This window comes from Ornithorhynchus anatinus, chromosome X2 (assembly GCF_004115215.2).
Source record: "Ornithorhynchus anatinus isolate Pmale09 chromosome X2, mOrnAna1.pri.v4, whole genome shotgun sequence".
Classification (NCBI taxonomy): domain Eukaryota; kingdom Metazoa; phylum Chordata; class Mammalia; order Monotremata; family Ornithorhynchidae; genus Ornithorhynchus; species Ornithorhynchus anatinus.
Genome location: NC_041750.1, coordinates 2,155,361 through 2,171,442, shown reverse-complemented (window position 1 = coordinate 2,171,442; position 16,082 = coordinate 2,155,361). Strand labels below are relative to the sequence as shown.

The 16,082-nt window shown below is 55.2% G+C and overlaps 1 protein-coding gene across 1 annotated transcript in view; it reads left to right on the top strand.

Moving 5' to 3' along the window:
- Positions 1-16,082, top strand: part of LOC100073609 (ankyrin repeat and KH domain-containing protein 1-like) — a 91,063-nt gene that overhangs the window by 67,778 nt on the left and 7,203 nt on the right. Inside the window, exons 16-27 of the mRNA XM_029053070.2 lie at positions 3,308-3,453; positions 3,580-3,691; positions 4,028-4,173; positions 5,090-5,232; positions 5,571-5,784; positions 7,394-7,569; positions 8,104-8,266; positions 8,916-9,011; positions 9,966-10,082; positions 11,340-11,514; positions 12,910-13,372; positions 14,082-14,228. Coding sequence (XP_028908903.1) covers positions 3,308-3,453; positions 3,580-3,691; positions 4,028-4,173; positions 5,090-5,232; positions 5,571-5,784; positions 7,394-7,569; positions 8,104-8,266; positions 8,916-9,011; positions 9,966-10,082; positions 11,340-11,514; positions 12,910-13,372; positions 14,082-14,228 — 2,098 coding nt within the window. The remainder of the gene's footprint in view (positions 1-3,307; positions 3,454-3,579; positions 3,692-4,027; positions 4,174-5,089; positions 5,233-5,570; positions 5,785-7,393; positions 7,570-8,103; positions 8,267-8,915; positions 9,012-9,965; positions 10,083-11,339; positions 11,515-12,909; positions 13,373-14,081; positions 14,229-16,082) is intronic.

The window sequence follows — 16,082 nt, the reverse complement described above, 5'->3', positions numbered from 1 at the left end:
AAGCAGCGTGGCTTAGTGGAAAGAGCGTGAGCTTGAGAGTCAGGGGACGTGGATTCTAATCCCGGCCCCTCCACTTGGCTACTGTTATGAATAAAAAGGTATCTCGTAATTCTAAACGTACCTTTTCCCGCACTGCATCCAGGTACAGCATTATCCATCCATCGATGGCATTTACTGAGCTTACTGCGTTGAGAGCTCTGTACTAAGCGCTTGAGGGAGTTGGTAGGCCCGTTCCTCGTCCACGACGAACTCACGGTCCGGAGTTACCTGATTGAAAAGATTACTTAGGTTGGTTTTGGAATTGCTGGCAACCCTCCATGCTCCCCATCAGTGGAAAATGAGGCCACGCGGACGAATTCCCAAGTGATCTAAACCGTACCGTTGTAGACTCGTTTGTGGTCCAGTCTCCCGCACCGAGCCTTTTGCCGGAATTATCAAGTCGCGAAACTCGCTGCCGTCGCTGAGCTTGGGACTCCAGGTCAGCGGACGGGTATAAGCAAAACCCTCTCGGTATGGGATGGCCTCTGCCCCCTAGAGCTGGTGGCCACGCTCGATCAACCAGTCGGTCGGTGGTCTTTATTGGACGCCTCCGGTGAGCAGAGCACTCTGCTAAGCGCTCGGGAGGGTCCGGTGCAATGGAGTGGGTAGACAAGGTCCCCGCCCTCTAAGAGCTTACGTTTTCACAGGGGAGACGGGCACTAAAGCAGTGTAGTCTAATGGATAAAGCCCAGGCCCGGGAGCCAGAGGACCAGGGTTCTTAATCCCCGCTGTGTGACCTTGGACAAGTCACTTCTCTGGGCTTCAGTTTCCTCAGCTGCAAAAGGGGATTCAATACCTGCTCTCCCTTCTCCTTATACCGTGAGCTCCCTGCAGGACGGGGACTGAGTCCGACCTGATTAATCTGTAACTACCCCAGCTCTTAGAACAGTAAAGCACTTAACAAATGCCATTTTAAAAAAAAGGAGTAAAGGACGGGTAGGGGGAGTGGCGGGGTAGAAGGGTCTGGGCTGGGGGTGACCACGGATCGAACGTAGCCATCAAATGCCACTTTGCCCTTGGAGGCCGGGGGCACCCGAGGGGGCCTCCAGGGTGTCCGTCCGGTCTCAGTGGCACCGAGAGCTGACTCTCGGGCTGCCCTTAACACCCCCCCCCCCCCCCAGGGGCAAATCCCCCGGTGCCAGGCTCTCCCTCTGCCACTCTTGGCTCCCAGTCCACGGATTCTTCATTTCGGAGCGGTACACCGAAGCGCCGCTTGATCGTCACGGTTTCATTATCGTCTGAATAATTCCGAAAAACTCGAAGGCAGTCCAACCACAGTCTGGTAATTAAGTTATTTCTACTAGTGTCCCGCCCGGAACGGCAAAAATCTGCCGCCGAGTTAGGCAACAGATGTTTGTCGAGTTGTGGTTTTTTTTTTCCCTCTCTCTCTCTCTCCCCCTTCAAAAGAAGCTAATTGATTTTGCTACCGTATGTCGAAAAGTGTGCGGCCACCTTAAGCAGATGACTGAAAGTCGTTTTTAATCATCCTTCGCATTTGTTTCACCTAAAATAGCAAACTGGATTTCTGGGGCGGGGGGAAGGGGACTGGCTAGGGATGGATTGAGGGGTTTTGTGGCTGCCAATACTTTCTTCATGCTAAATTAGAAGTGAAGTCGTTAACAAAAGAGGGAGAAATTCACACAGAATTTTCTTCTACTGATGAAATAACTTTCCAGGAGACCCCCACCGTTTTGCCTCTTCCCCACAATGATATTTGTTAAGCACTTACTAGCCTCAAGCACTGTTCTGGGCCCCGGGGTAGATACGGGATAATTGGGTTGGACACAGTCCCTCTCCCAAATATGGCTCACAATCTAAGTCGAGGGGAGTAGGATTTAATCCCCATTTTAGAGATGAAGCAACAGAGGCACAGAGAAGAGAAGCAACTTGACCAGGCTCCTCTGGCGGTCACGTGACGGAGCCGGCTTTAGAACCCGGGTCCCCGGACTCCCGGGCCCAGGGTCTTTCTGCTCGGCCATGCTGCTCCTGATTGGCTTTGGGACAGGGAGAAGCACAATTCCCATTTCCCACTCCAGGGGAGAGACCCCTCGGGAGAAACACCGTTAGCCCACTGCCTTTTTCGGGCAGAATACTCAGACCACTGGCCAGAGGACCCCACATCTGACACCTTTTAGAGAAGCAGCCCGGCCCTGGTGGAAAGAGTGCGGGCCCGGATTCTCACCCCAGTTCCGCCACTCACCTGCCCTGTGACCTTAGGCAAGTCACAGAACTGCTCTGGGCCTCAGTTACCTCATCTTTAAAACGAAGGTAAAATACTTCTTCTCCCTCTCAGACTGTGAGTCCCACGTTGGGCAAGGACTTTGTCTGGTCTTCTTTTATTGTCTTACCTGAGTGCTTAGTAAAGTGGTGGGCACATGGTAAGCGCTTAACAGATATCACATTATTATTATTCATTATTATTATTATCATGGGATGCTTTGAGACAACTTACCCGGCTTTCCACTTTCCGAAGCACCGTCGGCAATTGTGTCGCACTGCATCAGATCCACGGGCTCATCTCAGGTGGCCTTCGTTCCCGTATTTCCCCTGTAGAAAACTAGGAGCCCTTTGATTTAGCCTATATTAAATATGTAGTGAATATTTACTGGCTTTTCATTCTAAATCGTAATTGAATGGACACCTTCTGTCTCTGCTTCCAAGTGGAATTGAGATCATCTAAGAAGTCAGTTGGGAGAAAAAGCCTTTTCCTGATGGACAGGCGGGTTTGGCAGTCGTGGGTGCTTCAGAATATACTCGAAAATAGCGTTCTGTCCTCTTAGCCCTTAGGTTGTACCTTTTCTTTATCAAAAGAGTAACCTTTTCCACAGAGTCACGGTCTGATAGGTCGGGCTTCAAAACCGATGATCCGAGCCACCGTTTCCGCACCCGTGCCTTTTTGAGTGAAGGCGAAAGACGCATAAGCAGCAGTCCCCCGGTCGTATGTGCCTTTTCTCGGTATTGGTGAATTGTGGAAGTCTTGGGTCAAGATGAATTTAATTAATAATGGTGATGATAATGATGGTGGTATCTGTTCAGGGCTTACTCTGTGCTAAGCGCTGGGCTGGGTACCAGCTCAGAAACGGTGCCCGTCCCACGAGGGGCTCCCGGTGGTAGAAACCGAGGCATCAGGAGGCTTCTGCAAGCCGCTTTCTGTACAGCTGGCTCCAGTAAGAAAGGTCGGGGCCCCAATCGTCTCTTCCCGGGGTGGGCAGCGTACCCCGAAATTTGCGGCAAAGGGGTGCTGAGTCTTCTTACCGTTGTCTTTCAGCTGTGAGTAGCCGAGTGCCCGCCGGGCCCAACAGTTCCTCACACACTACAGAATCCCCCACACCAGAGCCCTGTTCGCAGACTCCGGCCACCGCCGCGTCCCAGTCCGTCCTCCCCATGTACCCTTCCGTCGACATCGATGCCCACGTGAGTAGCCTGAGCGCCGTCTCGCGCGTTCCCCCGAGGGAGGTGGGGGGCGGCCAAAGCGGGCTCGCCGTTCCTCCCCCGGCCGACCGGAAATCGGCCTTCGGGCCGTCGCACCCTCTCTTGCAGACGGAGAGTAACCACGACACGGCCCTGACCCTCGCCTGTGCGGGCGGCCACGAGGAACTGGTGTCGGTCCTGATTGCACGCGAAGCCAAGATCGAGCACAGAGACAAGAAGGGTAAGACGGGACAGGCGCCAAAATGAGAAGGCGAGCTGGGTTTTCCATGGGGCCGGGGTCCCTCTGATTGGTCGCTCAAACAGCGGTGTTTACCTAGCTCCGGATGAGGCCCTCGAGGGAATCTGGGGGAATTTGTCATTAGATCCAGGAGCTTAGGATCTAACACCTTGGGGAATGTCTGTCGACCCGTTTCAATCAAGGGCATCCTAAAAGGTCCACGTCGGCTCTTGAGATCCTTGCGAGTTGCTCTCGGAAAGGTTCCCGGCGGCTCTCCTTGGTCCTCTGAATGGGCTTTTGAATTTAATCTTAATTTCTCCCCTTTCCCCTCCGGCGTAGGTTTCACGCCCCTGATCCTGGCCGCCACCGCGGGCCACGTCGGCGTAGTGGAAATCCTCTTAGACAAAGGCGGAGACATAGAAGCACAATCGGAACGAACCAAGGACACGCCGCTTTCGCTTGCGTGCTCCGGCGGGCGTCAAGAGGTAAAGTGACCGGGCTTGGCCACCCTCTGCGTGGGCTGCTTCGTTTTGGGTTTGCTTGCGTGGTCGTAAGGAAACGGAAATCACTCCGGTGCTCGTCCGGCCTTTTACCGGGTATCCTTCTGACCCGTCGTAAACCTCCCGGCCTCCGAAGGGTTTGTGTTTCCCCTGGGGCATTTACAACCTAGATGAGAAACTACCCCTAACGCGGAGGAAATGGGAACGCCGCAAGCGTGTGGTTTGCCGAGTGACATTAGCTGCGTGTCTGTCAGCTGGAGGAGCCGGGATCAATCGATCATATTTACCGAGCGCTTGCGGTGTGCAGATCACTGCACTGAGCGCTTAGGATAAAGTTCAGAGTCCCGAGGCCGAGCGTACCTCAGTTGGATGTTCCCTCCCTGTTGGGCCTCATCGAAGGCACATCTCCGAGAGGGCTTCCTTGACTAATTCCTCATTTTCTCTTCTCCCACTCCCTTCTGCCTCGCCCTGACTCGCTCCCTTTTATTCATCCTCCCTCCCAGCCCCACAGCACGTATGTCCAGATCCGTTATGTATTTATATTAATGTCTGTGACCCCCTCTAGACCGCGAGCTCATTGGTTAGGGAATATGTCTACCACCGAGGTTAGAGTGTACACTCCCAAGCAGTCAGTACAGTGCTCTGCACACATTAAACGCTCACTGTCATTTGGCATCCCGGCGGGGAGGTGCGTAGCCAGCGTACGAGTGGGGTCCCGGCCCCTAAATTCCCCAAACCAAGCTGCCTCACAGCCAGTAGCCCATTTCGCTGGCGGGTGATCTCGGCGTTCAGTAGCCTTAAAGTGGCACGACGTCGCTTGGGTCAGGGAGGGTTTTCCCCTTTCTGGCCGTCCTGCCTGACGATCGTGGATCCACCCGGCTTGTCTCTTCCTGCCCCCCAGGTGGTGGACCTGCTGCTGGCCCGAGGGGCCAACAAAGAGCACAGGAACGTCTCGGACTACACCCCGCTGAGCCTGGCGGCGTCCGGGGGATACGTTAACATCATCAAGATTCTGCTCAACGCCGGAGCCGAAATTAATTCGAGGTACCGCTGGCCGGCTCCTTTCCGAAGAGCCTGGGGGCGGGGTGGGGCTGCCCAGAGTGTAATGAATCTATCCGTTCGGGGTGGCCAGGCAGCTAGCGAGGCCAGTCGCCTCTTGGTCCAGATCGTAAAATCCGGGGCAGGGCCTACTTTTGCCAAAGGCCAGTCTGGAAGACCCTCCGCCGCCGCTTTCTCCGAGGGCCATCTGGCCACAGAATCGGCACCTTCAGAAGAAGGAACGAGGGGGCCCTCGACGGAGGCCCGCCTCTCGCTTAGCGAAACGGAAACGTTTTGTTTCCCTCGGGGCTGTCGTTTTTGAAGAAATCTTCGGGCCTTTTCAGGACCGGGAGTAAACTGGGCATCTCTCCTCTGATGTTGGCCGCGATGAACGGCCACGTCCCCGCCGTGAAACTGCTGCTCGACATGGGTTCCGACATCAACGCCCAGATCGAAACCAATCGGAACACGGCCCTCACCCTGGCCTGTTTCCAGGGCCGGGCGGAGGTGGTGAGTTTGCTTTTGGACAGAAAGGCAAACGTCGAACATCGAGCCAAGGTGAGCGCATGGCGACGTGAAGCGTTTCCGCGGGAGCGTCGGGCCCGGGGAGTGGGCCCACGTCCCCTCTCAGATGTGGGCTGGGCCCCGCTTGGTTGAGCGGAAATGGGAGAAATGTTTTCCTTTTTCCCCTCTCCCTTTCCCAGAGTGGGCCTGGTTGTGAGGGGCATCTCACCCGCCCAAAAGTTAAAAGTTTCTCCTTTTGATGTTTTAAAAAGCGTGAGGTGCTGTGGGTCCCAGACTTCTCAGTCTCATAACGATTTAAAAGAGTCGCCGGGAAGTAAAAATCGTAGCCCACTCGTGCTTCGAACTGGCCCGTTACCCACCACTGCTGGTGACGTTTTTAGGAGAGGATATGGATGACCTTGGGCCCAGTTTCGGTTTCTCTCATATCACCTGAAGCTTAGGACACCAAGCATTTCCAACATCCCCTGACTTAAGGTAGTTACCAGATAGAGCTTGGTTTGTTTTTGAGGTCAGTTCCCTGAAAGTAAAGAGTAACTACAAGGAGTAGACACTCAGGCAACAGCCTGAGCTGCTCCTTGGGATGCCCCAAAAATATTGAAAATATTGAAATTGTGGCCTTCCACGCTGGAGCCGGCTGAATTCGGAACGAAGGAAGTAGGCGGCGAATGTCAGTGACCAGAGCTTCTCTCTGCTCGGGCCCGGCAGGTGCACAATGTGTCTTTTCAAGCAAAAGTGAAATTCGGTTGCCCGCCGATAGCCAAATACTGACGTTTGCCTCCAGTAACTTGCAAGATGATCCTCTCTTTTCCTCGGGCTGTACGTTACCCAAAGCTAATGATGTTTCCTTCTGCAGAAAAAGCCGTGCAGTTCCCGAACGGTTGAGTTACCCGAAAAGATTCCGAAAGAATGAGCCTTAGCCGGGATGTGTTCTGCGAAAGCTGGGATTTTTGAGGGGGGGTGGGGATGGGCGGTACTTGCTGGAAAGTGACTTTTAAGAAGAGCCCCTTTGTTGTTGGCAAAAGACCTCCAGGCAACATCCGGAGGGTGATGTTTTCCTGTGGAACTCTGACTTCAGGGCATGTTCCCCTGGAGTGATGCCCTCACTCTCACAAGCTTATGCCAGGAAGTTGCCCACCGGCCTCTGTCCGGGACTCTTTCCGCCGCTCGTGGCAGGTCCCACTCGTTTCTGCTGCTGCCGATTTATTTTTTCCTATCGACCTCTCCCGCCACCCAGGGGTCTAGGGGACTGGGTGAGATGAGCAGGCCTCAGCTGCACACCTGGCATACACCCAGCCCTCCTTCCCAGTGCCCTCCTTCGGCTCAGGGAGGAGCACTTAACGCTGTATTTAACACTGAGTAAAATAGTCGATCCGCCATCTCGCCTGAAATGTCCCCGTTTACCCTTGGCGGGAGTCTGCGGGCTACTTACTAGAGTTTTGTCCTAGAAAATACGACGGGAATCACGATCTTCCATTCAGTTCGGACCTATCGGTTGTGCTGTGGCTGTGGAAGTGCTCCGAGGAAAGAAAAATCGACTCTACGGCTATCTGGATTGTGTTTTCCCCCCCGCTTTTCGGATTTAAGGGTTGACTTCTTCGGCGGATTTACCGGACCTCCTCTGTTTTGTTTTTGCTTGAGATAGACCGGCCTCACCCCTCTGATGGAAGCCGCCTCCGGAGGGTACGCCGAAGTGGGCAGAGTCCTCCTCGACAAAGGAGCGGACGTCAACGCTCCTCCCGTGCCTTCGTCCAGGGACACGGCTCTCACCATCGCAGCCGACAAAGGCCACTACAAATTTTGTGAGCTCCTGATCAACAGGTGAGGCGGAGTCTTCCCCCGGCTGCAGTAGAACACGCTCTCCCCTCCTGCCTTGCCGAGCCCGATCACCGGTTGTCGTCTTTTCCCCGGAGGAGTGGAAAATACCCACTAAGTCAGTGCGCTAACGGGTTCGAGCCGGGTTAGTCCCTGGCGCGGCGACCTACGGCCGGGATAGCGCTCGGTGAATGCAGGCAAATGACGAGAATCAGTGAGTTGGGGGGAGGAAATGTTCAAGCGGTAGGACCCAGTGTGGAGGGGGCCCGGAATTGAGAATCAGGAGACCGGTTTCTAATCCCGGCTCCGCTGCTTGCTTGCTCTGTGGCACTGGGCAGTTCACTTGTCTTCTCTGGGCCTCAGCTTCTTCCTCCACAGAACGGGGGTCGGGTACCTGTTCTTTCCCCCCGTTCTGCCTCCGTCAGCCTCGGGTGGGAAGGGGACCGTGTCCACTCCGCTCATCTCGTCTCCATCCCGTCACTCGGTACTGTACCCGGCACGCAGTAGGTGCCCCCGTCACCGTTGTCGTCCTTCTCACAGGGGAGCCCACATCGACGTCCGAAACAAGAAGGGAAACACACCACTGTGGTTGGCGGCCAACGGAGGCCACTTTGACGTCGTCCAGTTGCTGGTGCAGGCGGGCGCCGACGTGGATGCCGCAGACAACCGCAAGATCACCCCCCTCATGTCGGCGTTTCGCAAGGTAACGGGGCGCACGCCCCGGGCCTTCTGTGGGGCGGCAGAGACAGTTGCCCCAAAGTCCGTTCTGCTCCGCAAATCCTCAGTCCCCCCCGCGCTCTTCGCAGTTAGGAGACCTGAAAGCCCCATCTGGATGGGCAGATCCTGCACAAGAAGTCTGATCTCTCCTGGGTCTCTACCTGGGCTGCGCCCCCACCAGTTCCTTGCCCAACGGAAGGGTCGGTCAATCAGTGGGTTTTTTTGAGCGCTTCCTGGGTGCAGAGCACTGGACCGAGCTTTTGGGAGAGGACGATTCAGCCGAGTGGGTAGCCACTATCCCTGCCTTCAAGGAACTTACAGACTCGAGGGGGAGACCGACAGACAGGTAGAGGGGTAGGTACGGAAGGTCTGTAGGGGTTTGACCAGATTTGTGTGTAGCTTGAAGGCAGAGAGGATTTCTCAGTCAAGCAGTCCGTCTGTCGTGAGCCCTTGAGCTTGTTTGCGGTCGTCCTTTTGAGGCGGAGGATAAGGCTCAGTCTACCTCCCGAAGCTCGCTCGGTTATTAGCCGTGACTGCCGAGTGGTCTTCAGTTAGAGCTGGACTCAGATTCTGTGTCCGGCTTCCATCACGGATCCCAGTGGCTGATTTGAGGCTGTGTTTCCTCTCCCCTCCAGGGCCACGTGAAAGTCGTTCAGTATCTGGTGAAGGAAGTGAACCAGTTTCCCTCTGACATTGAGTGCATGAGATATATAGCAACCATCACGGATAAGGTGAGTCTTTTCCGACGCTGAAGCGTCGTTTGTCTTTGATGTGCGGCCTACTGGGGGGAGCCCAGGCCTGGTAGAGGACCTGAGTTATAATTGCGGTTCTGCCACTTGGCTGCTGAGTGTCCTTGGGCGAGCCACTTTGCCGGTCTGTGCCTCAGTTTCCTCCCCTGTCAAGTCAGAACAATCCTAGTGGAATAGGGACTCTGTCCAATCTGATGATCGTAATGTATCCCAGTTCTCAGCACATTGATTGGCACGTAGTAAGGGCTTACCGTAATTACCTTATCATAACTATCATTATAATTCTTACTGTCACATGGTGCCGGAGACCCCAAGGTCTAGCCACGTCCCCCCAGAATCCGGCCGATTAACAGAGCCCACCGCCCTCTTTCTCTGAGGTTCCCTGCTGCTAGTGACGGTTATTCTCACCTTGAGTCCTGTGGTCAGGGAGAGAGATGACGCTGGAGAGGAGGGGGCCCTGTCTTCTGGAATCCTCTGCCTCTCTTTTGGCACTGGGGACTGTCCCTGCGTCTTGCCACCCCGGTGCCGGACGGCCCAGATCTCTCAAGGACTGAACAGCTCTGGCATTGTCCAGAGAATATTCTGGGAGCTCTTTATCGGTGCAAAGTGCCAGGGGAATGGTAGCACGGGGTCTTGTCCGAAGGAAATGCTCAGAATTCCTCGGATGATGAGCTTCAGCTGGAGGGAAAAGGAATTGCAAGTCAACCCCCCAAAACTAGCAAGGCATTCAGTTTTTTATCGTGGGGGTTCGGGCAATACTGCTCCCCAAAACTTAGATGTGGTGGCTTTCTGCTCTCGCACTTCCCCTGTGTGATTCTACCGTCGCCTGAGTTTTTCTTCTTCACCGCTTTGGCCCATTGTGTTTCTGTGGGTTTCATCGGGCTTTCTCCCATCCCACGACTCCTTAAATAACATTATTGCCATTCCCCATATCAGGAACTATTGAAAAAATGCCACCAGTGTGTCGAGACAATCGTGAAGGCCAAGGACCAGCAGGCCGCCGAAGCAAATAAGAACGCGAGCATCTTACTGAAGGAGCTTGACCTTGAGAAGGTGAGTGGAGCAATGTCGTGGTTTTCCTTTGTCAGATTTGAAAAAAAAAACAAAAAACACACAAACCAGAAATGCGCTGTCCCCGAAACCTCTTTTGTGAGCAATTCTTTGATCTCCAAAGAAACCCCACGGAAGGCTGAGGTAAATGGATCAGTCACGAAACCGCATTGACTGTCCGCGTTCGGAAGTCCGTTTGGTGAGGGACCCACTGGGGTTCAAGAGCAAGAGGGCAGAGCCCAGGTCATCTACCTCACACTTAGGCCGGAGCCATGAAGGCTAAATAACCGTAAGGGGGTTCTCACTCGAGCGTTTCCGGGCTCCCAGGTGGCACGCCCAGACCTTTATCTCGTCCGGGCCTCAGGGTGACGAGCCTCCTCTGCTTTGGGGCCTGCCGGGTTTCAAAAGGCTGTCAGATCTTCCCAGTCAATCGATCGACGGTATTTATCAGGCTCTTACTACGTGCAGAGCACTGGACTAAACGTTGGGGAGAATACAGCAGAAGCAGCAGGCACGTTCCCCGCCCATAACGAGCTTACCTACTTATTAGGTCGAGAAGAATACGTCAGACCCGATCCGGGAACTCCTGGACTGACTCAGGGTCTAGGGGAGCCAGTGCCCCTTAGTCGTAGTTGACGACTGCCTTCACGATTTTTGCCGGGAGGTAGTGGAATAGGGAGGCCACAGGAGTCTTCACAGGGTGATATTTGACGTCCTGGCGTCGTTCTGGCAGCGGTTTCAGCAGAGAGGAACCAGCTGCCCTCTTTGTGATTCGATTGCTGAGTGACGGGACACTGAAGCTCTCTTCTCCCACCCCCTGCCCCCTCCAGGGCCGCTGCGATTTCCACCTGGAAGGGAGGAGATGCCTAGCTGCTGGTTAGGAAGATGGAGGTCCGGGAGGAGCTATTTAGACTGAGCCCTCTTGTTCACATTTTTACCGGGGAATTTGCCTTTCTATTTGACAATGCTTCCGTCCTTGATTTTTTTTCCACCCCCCGATGCCCTGGGAATCTGTCCTCAGTGCCATTTCGCGCAAGCCGACCTGGACCTGGTTCAGGGGTAGCCCGCAAAAAGTGTCCCTTCCCTTTTTTTTCCTCTCCCTCCCCAAGATTTGGGCCCAATGGCTTGTGTCTGTGTGGTGCTTTTTTTTTTTTTTTTTTTTTGTCTTTTTCCCAAAGCACTCTTGTGTCGGTTTATCTCACCTGGTCCTCCCACCGTCCCGTAAAAACCGGCTGAAAGCTGTGCCTGCTTCCTTCACAGTCAAGAGAGGAAAGCCGAAAGCAGGCCCTGGCGGCCAAGAGAGAGAAGAGGAAGGAGAAGAGAAAAAAGAAAAAGGAAGAACAGAAAAGAAAGCAGGAAGAAGACGAGGAGAACAAGCCCAAGGAGAACTTGGAGCTCCCGGAGGATGACGACGAAGAGGAAAATGACGACGAAGGTAGGGGGTGGGAATGGGATACTTGTTGCCTTATGATTTAGAGAAGCAGCGTGGCGTAGTGGGTAGAGCAGGGGCCCGCGAGTGAGAAAGTCATGGGTTCTAATGCCGGCTCCGCCACTTGTCTGCTGGGTGACCTTGGGCAGTGCACTTCTCTGTGCCTCAGTTACCTCGTCTGTAAAATGGGGATTGAGACTGTGAGCTCCACGTGGGACAGGGACTGTGTCCAACCCGATTTGGTTATGTCCACCCCAGCATTCTGTACAGTGCCCAGCACGTAGTGAGCACTTAACAAATGCCATAATAATAATTTAGAGGCCTGACTGTCGTTCATCGCCCTGCCTGGTGGGAGCTGGGGATCTTGAGGTTTGGGACAGGAGCCCCTCTTCTGAAATCCTGTCCGGTTTTTCACCCAGTGGAAAGAACTAGAAGACCGGCTGGCCACCAATTCCATGCCCTGGTGGGGCTGTGAACCGGGCCGATGGCTAAGAATTGAGTATTTTAGTTGTTTTCTCTTTGGTCTGGGTTTTTTTAATGGTATTTAAGTCCTCACTCTGTGCCAGCATTGTTCTAAGCGCTGGGGTAGACTCGGTCCTCGCCCCACGTGCGGCTCACAGTCTTAATCCCCGTTTTACAGATCGGGTTACTGAGGCGCCAGGTTATACAGCGGACAAGGGGCAGAGCCGGGATTAGAACCCTGGTCCTTCCGACTCCCAGGCCCGTGCTCCAACCAGCACGTCGCGCTGGGGAAAATGATTAGTTTCGGGGGTTTCCGTCCCAGTGGGGCGAGAACAAAAGATAGAGACTTGGCTTTAATCAATCAGTGGTGTTTTTTGAGCACTTACTGTGTGTTTACTGGTTTCCTACTACAGACCAACCCGCACGCTTTGCTTCTCTAGAGGCAGCTTGCTCACTGTGCCTCAGTATTGGTTGATTTCCCTGCCAGCCCCTCACGCACGTCTTCCCTCTCCGTATACCCCACAACGCCACACTCCCCACCAGGTTCGAAGGCTTACTAAGGCCACATCTCCAAGAAGCTTTCCCCGATTGTGCCCTCTCATTCATTCAGTAGTATTTATCGAGCGCTTACTACGTGCGGAGCACCGTACTAACTCTCTTCACCACGCCCCCCAAGCCCTCCGGGCCTTCTGTCCATATCCGTAACTTATTTGAAAGTCGGTCTCCTCCTCGAGACCGCAAGCTCCCCGTGGGCATGGAGCGCGTCTTCCATCTCCTTTGGACTGTGCTCTCCCGAGTGCTCGGTTCAGTGCTCTGCGCACAGTAAGCGCTCAGTGGACACCACCCGGAAGCGCGTTCTGCGGCTCGTTCCCCCTGCCCCGTCCCCGGGTTGGCCGCCCCTAACCGTCCGTGGTGTTTCGGGTTCGGTTTCTGCCTCAGTGGAGCCGGAAGTCCCCATCGAGCCTCCCAGCGCGACCACGACCACCACGATCGGCATCTCGGCCACGTCGACCACCTTCACCAACGTGTTCGGGAAGAAGCGGGCCAACGTGGTGACGACCCCCAGCACCAACCGGAAGAACAAGAAGAACAAGACGAAGGACACGCCTCAGAACGTGCAGCTCATCCTGCCCGACCAGCACATATCCCTCGCCCAGCAAAAGGCGGACAAGAACAAGATCACGGGGGAGCCGCGCGGCGGGGCCGGCGGGAACAGCGACTCCGACAACCTGGACAGCACGGACTGCAACAGCGAGAGCAGCAGCAGCGGCGGCAAGAGCCAGGAGCTGAACTTCACCATGGACGTCAACTCGTCCGGCGAGCGCAGATACGCGTCCCTGCTCCTCCACTCCCACGAAGAGAAGCCCGGCGCCAACGCTGCCACGGCCAAAGCTCCGACCAGGTGACTCCCTCCCTCCATCCGGGCCGGGCTCCCTGCCAGCCCAGGAGAAGCCCCTGTGGGAGACTCAAACTCTAGACGAACCAGTGGGTCGGTCCCGTGAACGCGTCCGGGTGTCCCCGCGCTTTCTGAGTATACGCCGGCGGCTTCCTGGCCACCGTATAGATACAGCCGTGGATCGGGCCTGGGGTTTGATTAACCGAGTAGATGGAGAGGCGGAATGTGGTCCCCATTTTTCCCCAGAAAAAGGGAAGGGGGAAGAGTTACCGGCATTAGCCCACCTTTGGGGGAGTGTTCTGTTTTTTCCGATTCTCGTTTTCGTTGTGGTTGTCACCAACCCGAGAGACCTGACCAGGCCGAGCCGAATGTTCTTTCAGCCATGCCGTGCTGAACTTCCAGGCTGGAAACTAGTTGAGGTCTGCCCTGGGCCTTGAGGATGAACGTGGTTTACGCTGAGGCGTGTCTTCCGTCTCAGGTCGGCCCTTAAGTGGCCTTTCACCTGCTCTTTAAGTCGTGCGGCTTAGACCGGAGCAGCTTCCCCACCCCACAGCTGGAACGTGAATTTGCTCTGTTGTCCCTCTTTCCGCCCCTCCTCGACACCCGCCCCCCCCCCCCCCCCCCCCCCGATTGCTCCTTCTCGATAGAGTCCCAGCTCCCATCAGCAGCCTGTCCGGCTCCCGCTTCAGTTTATCCTTTCCCCGCCCCCCCCCAGGCTCGAGAGCGAAGCCAACCCCGGCTCCCTGTCGACAAACTACAAGTCGGTCTCGCTGCCACTGAGCTCTCCAAACCTCAAGCTAAATCTCACCAGCCCTAAAAGGGGGCAGAAGCGAGAAGAAGGTTGGAAAGAGGTCGTGCGAAGGTAATAGAACCGGACCCCCGTTGGGCCGAGGGGTCGGTCGCGAATCCTACCTGTGGGAGTGGTCCCGAGCTGCCTCCTTACCCCTGGGTAACTGGAGGCTGCCCCATGTACCTGCTTTGCGAAGCCTGCCTGCCTCAACTGTCCAACTCCCCGCTGCCCCTCTTAACACCTCCTGCCTACGCACCGACTCTCTAACAGGCTGGGAGCTGGACCAGATCCTGGGCCTTGTTCTGTGGTAACTTTACAGCGGCTTTAGTAGAATACTCTACACACACGCACACAGGAGGAATTTGAACGGAGACCACCGACCTGGGGGTAGATGCATGGATCTGTCTCCAGGCCCGAGCTCCCCTCCGCCTTGGACAGACACCTCCTTGACTCGGCCCGGGGCCCCGAAGCAGCCGTCGGCAGATCCGCTGCACCCGGGCAGGCCGAGACCCCCGTCTCCTCATCGCCGTCCCCCTCCGCCCTCCTTTCCAGCTCAAGAACGATGAAGGGAGGGGCGCGGGGGCCGAGGAGCTGTTGATGAATCCCTAGCCTTGCACTTATACAGCGCACAGATGCTCAGAGACCAAAAGCCCCGTTAACACGGCGCTTTTGGCTCGGGTCACAAAATCCAGCTAACTCGCGGGAGAACCTCGCTGTCGATCCCTCGGCCAAAAAAGGAGGGGAGGAAGGCGAGCTTGGTCGGGGGGTGGGGGACGGAGAAAGCGATTGTGAAGAGAGAGGACGAGTAAGGTGCGGCGGGTGAACCGAGAGCCCCGGTGTCCGTTAACGGGGATTTTTTTGCTTGATGCAAAGGGACCCGGAGAAGGCCGGTAGAATAGTTTGAGGGATGGAGGGAGATCCCAATGGCCCGGGCAGCTGCTTGCAGTAGAATTGTTGTGAAATGCATCAAGTAAATTAGTCTAATCATCAGAGGATAGAGTTTACGCGCCCCAACATGGATAGGAAGAGTGGCCGGGATTTGATGAAGAGAGAGGCATTTGAGAAGGGAGAAATGGTAAAGGGATCCGTGTGAAATAGCCACTTTAACCATGTTCTCCTCCTCTTTGGGAATCCTTAAGGTGCCAGTAACCGTTCTGCACTGGGATAGATTGTGATCAGTCTCCCCTTGTTCGAATTAAGGCCTCTCCGGGGCCTGATGAGTATTTGAGGACCCGTCGGACGGCGCGCCGATCTGCGGAAACTGGTCGCTGAAAGACCGTCTTGGCGACTTTTCCAATTAAAGGCCGGACGCGTCCATTCAGAGCCGAGGGGTCAGATGGTCCGTAAGTGGTTATTTACTGAGCACTGACTGTGCGGGTCACTAAGTGCTTAGGAGAGTACAGGGCAAGAGAGCAGACAGACCCGATCCCTGCCCGCGGGGAGCTTACAGTCGAATGTTTTGAAAACACTTGAATGTGTTTAAAAATGGTCCTGGGGCAGGAAAGTGGTTCGGTATTTGGCCTAATAAATCATCATCAGTGGTATTTCCTCAGCGCTTACTTTGGAGCGCTCACCTGAGCACCCGGGAGAGTACAGTCGAACGGAGGGGGCAGACAGGTTCCTTGACCCCAGTGAGCATCCAGTCTAGAGTGGGAGAGAGGTGTCAGTTTATAAAAAAAAGTTTATAATATATAATTTAAGGATCCCTTCCTAAGCGCTCATCAGTATCATCGATCATTGAGCTGCCATCCGGGAAAGCGAACGCAAACAAGATACTTTCCGGGAAAGAGGTCTGCCCTCGCCGGCCCGGCTCGATCGAAAGGACGGAGACCCTCGGAAAGGGGGCCTCGCTTACGGCACACGGACTAGTGGGGGAAACGACGGAGATTTCGGTCTACCCGGAGGGAGGGGCGCACGGTTCCCGTC